An 8,928-nucleotide genomic window follows, 5' to 3' on the forward strand; every position below is an offset into this window, starting at 1 on the left:
TTGAATCAAATGGAATACCATTATGCACACAATCTGCTGTTCACAAATTACAGATTCACCCTATATGTATGAAAGTGAATTTATATCCACAATAAATGCAGCTATCTTACTGATTAGACCTGCTATACAAATATGCACATGTGCAAAAAGATTCCATATGAAGATGCTGAATAAAAAGTGCAGAAAAAGTTCTGAAGGTTATTTGATTATTACAGCAATTTTAGAAATGCTTTATTCATTTTAACAATATTTCTTCTTTCATTTGCTATCAATATCAGGCTTGTTTTGAGGATTCAATCCTGTTGCAGAATTCAATCATTACATTAGCATTCAAGCAACGAAAGGTGTAAATTACTTTATTTCAATTGCAAAATTATTAAATTACTTTGGACAAAGAATATGTGAAAAGGTTAACTGTGAAAGCAAATATTCTGTTTGCATATGCATGTAAAAATGTGAATTTTTTTTTTCTGGAGAGTAATATTGTGCTTCTCTCTCACACCAAGAACAAAAACCATCAACTTAAAAAAATAAATTACTTCTGTGAGTCATCAATGTGGAGATATTTATTTTTTGTACTGCCAAAACTAATATCAGAATCACAATAAAAAAATTCACTTCATCTTCATTCTCTTGAATGAAAGTTTACATGAAAATAAAATCATATTACTGTACCACTGTCTTTAATCTTTATTGTCTCATATACAGTACCAGTAAACTAATCAGTTTCCTATTAACTACTGATAAATATTCATCACAGGCTACTCTTTAATTTTCATAGCAGATGAGAGATTACTGCAGTCACATAATGAGTAGATTTTAAAATGGCTACATATCCCACCTTTTAACTTGATTTTGTCCACTAAAGCAACTCTTCAAATATACAAAGTATGGGAGATAAAAAAAAAAGTGTATCATAACCATTTCCAAATTTTTAGTGTCATTTTATTATCTTTTGATTCTTTATTCTTTTGATTAAATAATGCCTGCAGTTCCATTTTACTTTCAAAAATTACTTGGTTATTAAACATCTGAACAAATTTGCTTTGTAAGAACCTCCAAACAGCTGTGGTAATCAAATATAATTACTTGGATTATAAATAGATTCAAAAAGTGCCAGGGAAAAAAAACACAATAAAATACCTATAAAATAATTGTTTGATTTTTATGGCACAAAAACAACTAGAGATACATAGAATACCATATCACATAGAATAATGTGATAATCCTCGAAAACTATTTACATGTATGGTACATAGTTTTCGAGGCAAACTGAAGTAGCTCCAATTTGTAATGTGCTGCTCAGTGTGGCAACCTGATTAATGCATGTCAATCAAATTTGAATTTAATTAACATGCAGATTTAAGATCTGCAAAAATCTTAGTAGCTTTCAACTTTCAAAAGGTTATTACTGTATATCAAAATAGTAGAACATAATTCAATTAACTCTTACAAATATTAAATGTTAACAGATCTACCATAATTTCTTTAATGTCATGTACTACAGAAAATATTAATGTGTTACTGGTATCTGTTATACAACAAGCAGTCAGAACAATAAAGCTACAACTTATGTTTTGTATATTCATTTATAATGACTCTGGGACCATAAACATGCACAGTTATACAAAATGAAGAACAGATAACACACAAAGAGGCCATATGTTAATTCAAAGATAACTTCTCAATACCTAGTGCAAAAATTTCAACTTTAGCCAAAGATTTAAAAAAAAAAAATTAGGTAGTTTATTCTAACAGTCATTTAATCTCATGGCAGTGGGTAATTTATCCAAATATAAAGAACTGGGAAAAAAAAAAAAAAAATACTTGGAAGAAATAGATAAATGAGGTGAGTGAAGGTGATCTGGGCTATATTTAATGTTTTTTTTTTTGTGATGATACAGAAGCCTAATGCTTTGCATTCCATCACTTTGCCAATAATAATAAGCCACTAAATTGAATTGTGCATATCATTTCCTTCACTACATAGGAAAGTAACCCAAGTTTCAAAATAGGAATACACCCTATTTTGAGGAGCTACTTGATTAGTATATGAAAAAACCATTACTGAATGTATATGATATAGGCAATTTTATGCCAGTTAGTGCAATGCTAACTTTTCTCTTTCATTGCAGGTAAAGAATGGCAGATAAACTGAGCCTCAGTAATGGAACTCAAACTGATAAAAAGTAAGTAATATGGAGTTCTGTGGTAGTTGGCATGCAAATGACACAAAACACTAGATCCAAAAACCATTAAGGAATGTCACAGAAAATTAATTACAACAAGATCAGTCATTGATATTAAATGCAGTAACAGACCATCCATGTTTGCAGAAAACATTCAGGCAATTGAAAAGGCTTTCAGAAGCATCCAAAAATCCACAAAGCAATAATTGTGGAAAACTATAAAAAAAATTATCATGCAGTGCATAAGATTTTAATGAAATAGCTCAAGTGGAGACCATAGAAACTGTGTTACATACAAGAACTAAATCCCTCCTTTTAACGGCCGCTGTAGCCGAGTGGTCAGGCACGTGGGTGCGTAAGTACACATGCCTTGAGTGACCGGAGTTCAAGCCCGTGACTGCTGAATACAGTGCTGTTTTTTGTATTCTGTCTATCTTGTGAACTCCTCTGACTGTTTGGTCATCCCAGAGTAAAAACAGAAAATTTATTTATTTATTATTTACAGGTAAAATGGAAGATTGGCCTTCCTTTTAAATGACATTCCATTAGATGAATCTGTTTATCATACAAAGGAAAGATCAACACATAAAACAGCTATTACTAGGGATTGCATAATCCCAAGAAAACAGCTGAAAAGAGACATCCATCCAAAAATGGAATGGCTTCTCACACAGTTATTGGACCATTCATTTTGTGCAATATGATGCATGATGAAAGATATCTTGACATGTACAAATCTGCTTTTCACCGATGAAAGAAATTTGACAAATTTACAGCAAGCAAAATGTGATCCTACCTCATTTCTCCATTCTGTGTGCAACTGGCTGAATATTACTTTTCCTAATAGATGTCGATTAACAGGACAGTCAGCCAGGCATCCTGACTTCACCTCAGTCAGCTTCTTGTGGAGCTGGCCATGGAAAAACTTACAACTTAAGGAATTGCAGAACACTGTCCAGGATGTGTGCCTCAAGAATTCTATGCTCCGTGAACAATGCATCCATCTCATTATGCAGGCCTTGTGAAAATAGTGGTGGATACATTTAAATGTGACATAGTGCACACTAAAGGGCATTAAATTATCTATCAAATGCCAGTTTAAATACTATATTATTTATCAGTTATTCAACATATGTTATATACAGAGTGATTTTTCCAATCACTGTACATAATACAGTATCTTTCTGTAGTCACTGCCCTGCAATTCTTGAAGTCGTGATGTCACTATTTATAGATTATGCAAAAAAAAAAAAAAAAAAAAGAGCAGCAGAAGCTCTGTAAAGAAGGAAAAAAGAAATAACCAAGAGATACACAACAATTCAACTGCATCATATCAACTAAAAGATAATCTATTTTAACTACATGCAGCATCATTATAAACTCTCACGCTGAAAATACCAAATTTATAAGAAATTTCAGTTCATTGCTATCACATAAAACAGTTTAATGGGACAAAATTTCAGTATATTTTGTAGTAGTCAAGACGAATAAACACTGCAAAATCTGAATCCTTTTTCTATCCAATCAGAGAAATTCAATAAATCAGGTATAATTCATGTAATTCCATGTTTCTAAAATCTTTGCCTCAAGATATTCAATCTTATGAATATCCTGGTCAATACCTTTAAATTCCCTGAGATGTTATTATTCTTAGCCATATGGTGCAAGGAAGCCTGAGGCTTATGCTGCACCAGCCAAAAAAAAAAAAAATTCCCAAGTTACCCTGTGAGAGAGAGGTAGAAAGGAATCACCAAGAAAGAGAAGAATGATGATATCCAGCTCAGGACCCTGGGTTTGCCAAGCCCATACTCACCAGATGTGAGTCCTTGGGGTTGTTATAAAGAACAGCACAAAGATTTTATTCTTTCTTTAATTTGGGACTAATGCAAGGATGACTTATAAGAGAGTTATGTTTAAAATCAGAACTGCCAAAAATAACAGAGAATATCAATATTACCAGTGAACTTTTTTTTAATGCTTTCAGGTAAACTATATTCAATGATATGCTTTCCAGTTATGAAGCTTTGTTTATATATATATAAATCATTTAATGCCATCCAATAAAGTAAGCACAATACCCCGGTACAACCAAGCTAGAGAGGTTTACGTAATTCGAGTGATAATAATAAAATAGGTGAATGTGGCTTTAACAAAATAATGAAATAAAATAAAAATGTAACTAGTCTGCAAATTTTAAAAGTTTGATATGAGTGAATCTAAAATACTTTTTCTAATGCATTTATAAGGAAAAGAATTTTATAAAGAATTTCAATAATCTTGAGCATAACAAAATTTATCCTTTTTACACTGAAATTAATGTTTCAGACAAGTATTATATATTTATTTTAAGAATTATGGTATACAATACTTTATGGTAAATTATAAATGCAACAGTTAAGTTAAATTCAACTAAATGTATTTTAGAAAAAATGAAACAATTTCTCACATTCCAATTAGAAAGACACTTTTATTATAAAGAAGGTACAGCAATGTTTATTCCTATCACACTTTTTATATGAAGCTGTTACTTCAAGAACTGGCTTCACAATTCCCACAAACAATTTGAGTGGTTAATAGTTACCTTAACTATCAGGTCATGTCAGACATTTTTAAAAAAGGATCTGCATAAAGAAGGCACTACAGAAATCATTTTTGTGTAGCATACTCACAATATGCAGCTAGTGATAATTATTTTATTTCCTTTTTGGTAAAGCATACAGTATAATAATAATATCATGCTCTTAATTAATGTTCACATAAAATAATCATGATGTGATGGGATTTTTCTACTTTGCTGAATGCTGCCATTACAATGCAACAAGAAAAAGAAAAGCTTCTTACTAATATTGAAACTTACACAGGTTGTTCTTTTACATTTCACAGTTATCCCCACCTGCTCCAGTCTACCAAATCCAATTATTTTTTAAAAAATTACAGAAATAATATCCTATCAACATTAAAATATGGCAAAAAATGTGTTCAAATGTTTATATTTTATAATTGGAACAGCCAGGGAAGTTTAACATCAATACATATTTTTATAACAAGTACTTGTTTTACTTTTATTTTCAAATCTCTTTATTTCAATTATACTTCAACATATGCAAAAACTCTAGGGTAAAATAATACAACAGAATCTCATTAATACAAATTCAGTTAACAAAAAGTTCCCATTTATAAAAATGCACATAATATTCCCCTGCCAAAGGAAAGGTTTCCGGCATAAACAAGTTTATTTCAAAATGTTAATATATATTACAAAGTCCATTTTTTTCCCTGTGAGAATTAATTCCTGTGAATATAAATTACATTATTTTGTACAGTTAACACAATACTGGGAACAAACTTATCTCAAATAAAACACTTGCTGTTCAAGGAGTCTTGAAAGATGGAAAATTAAGTAAAGAAAGAATCACTATTCTGTTATATTGCAAAGCAGATGGCAATACAAAATTTCACCCATTTGCAAACGGAAAATTTTTCCATCTTCATCCATGTGATTATGAGACCAATAAATGTGCAAGCTTGTGGTCAAAATTTTTCAGTCTTGGTTATTGAGATTGGGCAGAATAGCTTAGAAAAAAGGAAGTTTGATAATTCCATATCACTGTACACATCCTGCTGAAGAACATAACTTTGGATAACTCCAGTTTTATGTAGCAACTAGATATCAAGCCATTATTTATAACCTCTATACCACATAAAGCCTATCCGATAGGGTACTTAGGTCTGCAAAATAGACGGAAGAAATAATTCATACCCTAAGTGGAATGTCATAATGTTATTGCTTGGAATGGTATTACAGCAAGTGTAATAATCAACTGTTTCCCAAAGAGTGGTCGGACCATCACTGAAAACATAGATCAGCAAGTGAACACATTAGCAACACAGGAATGGGAGAGTTTGAAGAAGCATGTGCACTTTGTTGGAACAAACTCCTCAAATTCTCCAAAGCCTTGGAGAATTTGAGGAGTTTGTTGGTTGTTGTTGCACTACAACAATACCAACAGAAAAGCTGCTGGCCACCAAGCAGAATAATGAAATTTTATCAGTTATGTTTTCTTTTTTATGTCTCTTAACATAAAATAAATTCTAAACAAAGCATTTAAGCTTATTATTGTTAAACAACACTTAAAATAGTGTTAAAAGATGTGTCAAAGAAAATTGTCCACTTTTGACATTTTGGCAGAACTTATTACAAAACCCGAAATTTTAGGTCCTTTGAACTTTGTATTAACGAGATTCTATTGTAGTAACAAAGATTATAACAGTCTCATAAAACTCCTAGGCATGTTGTGAAAAATCGTGAATGAACAGCTTTTTGTGCATGCTCATGCTGAAAAACAGAGTGCCAAATAAATATAAAAAAAAAAAAAAAAAAATTGAAACTTTTAGAAAAAGAATTTTAAGGTCACATAACGATTGATAAAGACTACTAAAATTCACAAGAAAAAAAAAAAAGCTGCGGCGTAATATTACAACTGAAAGGATTAAAAAAAAAAAAAAAAAAAAAAACAAAGAATCTGAACACATTTTGATGTTCGAACAATGTTGTCTACAAAATGAAAAAAAAAAAGTTTAGTTCTAGTATCCCCCCCCCCCCAACATCGATAATAAGGCTCTCTTTAACAAATATTTCTGAACTAGTGTGCATTTTATAAATAATATTTATCATCATCCATACCTTTTATACGAATAAAATCTAAATTCATAAGCAAAGTAAAGGCTTACATTTATTTTTTAAAAAATCTTAAAAAATTAGAAATAACACACAAATGGTTGCCTAGAAATATTTTCCACTTCATTAAAACTAACATCCAATTAACGATGCACAATTTAATATTCAGCGATGACAAAAATGAAAATAATTTTAAATTTACAGGAATTTATCATTGAGAATTAACATTAAAACAAACTGCGGGTGAACGGGGGGGGGGTTTACCGATATATAAACACATTGGCAAAAGTTCAACCGCCGTATTCATAATAAAATAAGTTGTATTTAATACAAAGTAATTGATGCACCGAAATTAACATTTGAGTGTTCTCAAATGACTTTAAACTTTGATTTAAACAAAAAACAAAAAAGTACTATAAAAATTAGCTACAAGATCAGCCCAGAAATTGAACAGAAATCTATAATTTACTTAAATTGTTTGACTAGCCACCCCCTAAAAAAAATAATAATAATAAATAAATAGATCAGCCTTCAATTACTATGAAGGAACTGCGGAAAAGCACATCATATAAATTCGTGTATACATATGCACATGCACGCTGAATCTCGTGTTGTAGCAATGTTTACGCCTACACAATTGCAAAGTAAAATAAAAAAAATAGCAAACGAGGTTCTCAACCCATAAATAATACAATTTTTAATCGCAATAACACATTAATGAAATCCTAGTCTATCATAAACATTTTTTAAATGTCCCAGCCATTTCCTAACAGAGCAGGAAACGTCAAAGAAAGCTAAACACTTTCAACGACACCCCCAGCGTTGCCGTGATACCGCAAAGCAGCGAGTAGGCAGAGCAAATTGGCTTACCACGTGCTTTAGCCTCCGATCTATACTCCAAATATTTAGCTGCTTCCAGTAAAGTTTCTAAACTCATTTCTCTCTCTTTTATCACTTTGATTGAAAAAACGAAGATCCCAAACGCTAACTGTCAATTTTTAAATGTATGGGAAAAATATTCAAGCTTTCATCGAACACTTTCCTCCCAAGATGGCGGGATCACATCAAAACAGTTGCCGTACACTGGATGGAAATGTCGAAGCACCACGTGGTAACAGTGATTGACGTTTACTAAATCCAAGCTTAGTGCTGTCCTAATACTGGGATTTCTGTCAAAATTCAAATTTTAACTTTTTCTCTACAATATTAAGTGAAATTTTGAATTTTGTTGCTTAGTTACAATAACAAAAGTGTATCCATTAAATTGTAACGGTTTAAAACTTTATAACGAGTACAAATATTATGTAAATATTTTCAGAATATCGTGTCACTCTAAAGATAAGAAATTATGACAAATTAAACTCTGTTTCAGGAAATAATTTTCGAATTGTTTTGGTCTTGTAACATAATATAACTAAGTTACATCATATAATATAATTTTATTTTATAACATTATTTTTCTTTCAAATTGTTGGTGATACTCTTTACATACAAAATACAGGTATAAGAGAACAAGATAACGTAGGAACCAGCTATAAATATTGGCCAATGGCGAAAGAGAACGTGACGTAGCGGTAGGAGGGATTTGTGATCACATGCTTCCTTAAGCTGTTGTGCTTCTCTTTGTTACCACCCCCCAGTTGATGTCTGACTGTCGAAACACGGAGTCGTCAAATGAAATGAATAAACTAATAAAGATATAAAGAGCAAAAACTAATTTAATCTAGATTGGTTCCTCATCTCATTTCTTTTTGGAAAGCAACAGATATCTGTCCATTTTATTTCACGTACAATGATCAGATGCCAACGTTTATTCAACTCCTGACACAAAGCAGTAAATTCAAGCATGTTGAGTCACATGGGAGCAAAATGCTAGCCGTCACTTTCAGTCACGTTCTAGACGCTACGGGGAGTGGTGATTGGATAGTAAACAAATAAAATTTACAGGAACACGATGGCAGCTGCTAGGAATGTCGTAAGGGTTAGCATTGTTACAATTTTAATTTTTATTTATTTTTTTTTTTTTACATTTGGTTCGAAATTTTCATAGAGACATCTGCG

General features: G+C 31.4%; 1 protein-coding gene across 1 annotated transcript in view; it reads right to left on the reverse strand.

Annotated features, from left to right (window-relative positions):
- The window catches only part of LOC150080555 (uncharacterized), a 144,046-nt gene extending 136,242 nt beyond the window's left edge, over positions 1 to 7,804 (reverse strand). Inside the window, exon 1 of the mRNA XM_090380731.1 lies at positions 7,738 to 7,804. Coding sequence (XP_090236857.1) covers positions 7,738 to 7,804 — 67 coding nt within the window. The remainder of the gene's footprint in view (positions 1 to 7,737) is intronic.
- Positions 7,805 to 8,928: the final 1,124 nt, after the last annotated feature.

The sequence above is a fragment of the Mastigoproctus giganteus genome, chromosome 9, assembly GCF_048544385.1.
Source record: "Mastigoproctus giganteus isolate SK-2022 chromosome 9, ASM4854438v1, whole genome shotgun sequence".
Taxonomy (NCBI): Eukaryota; Metazoa; Arthropoda; class Arachnida; order Uropygi; family Thelyphonidae; genus Mastigoproctus; species Mastigoproctus giganteus.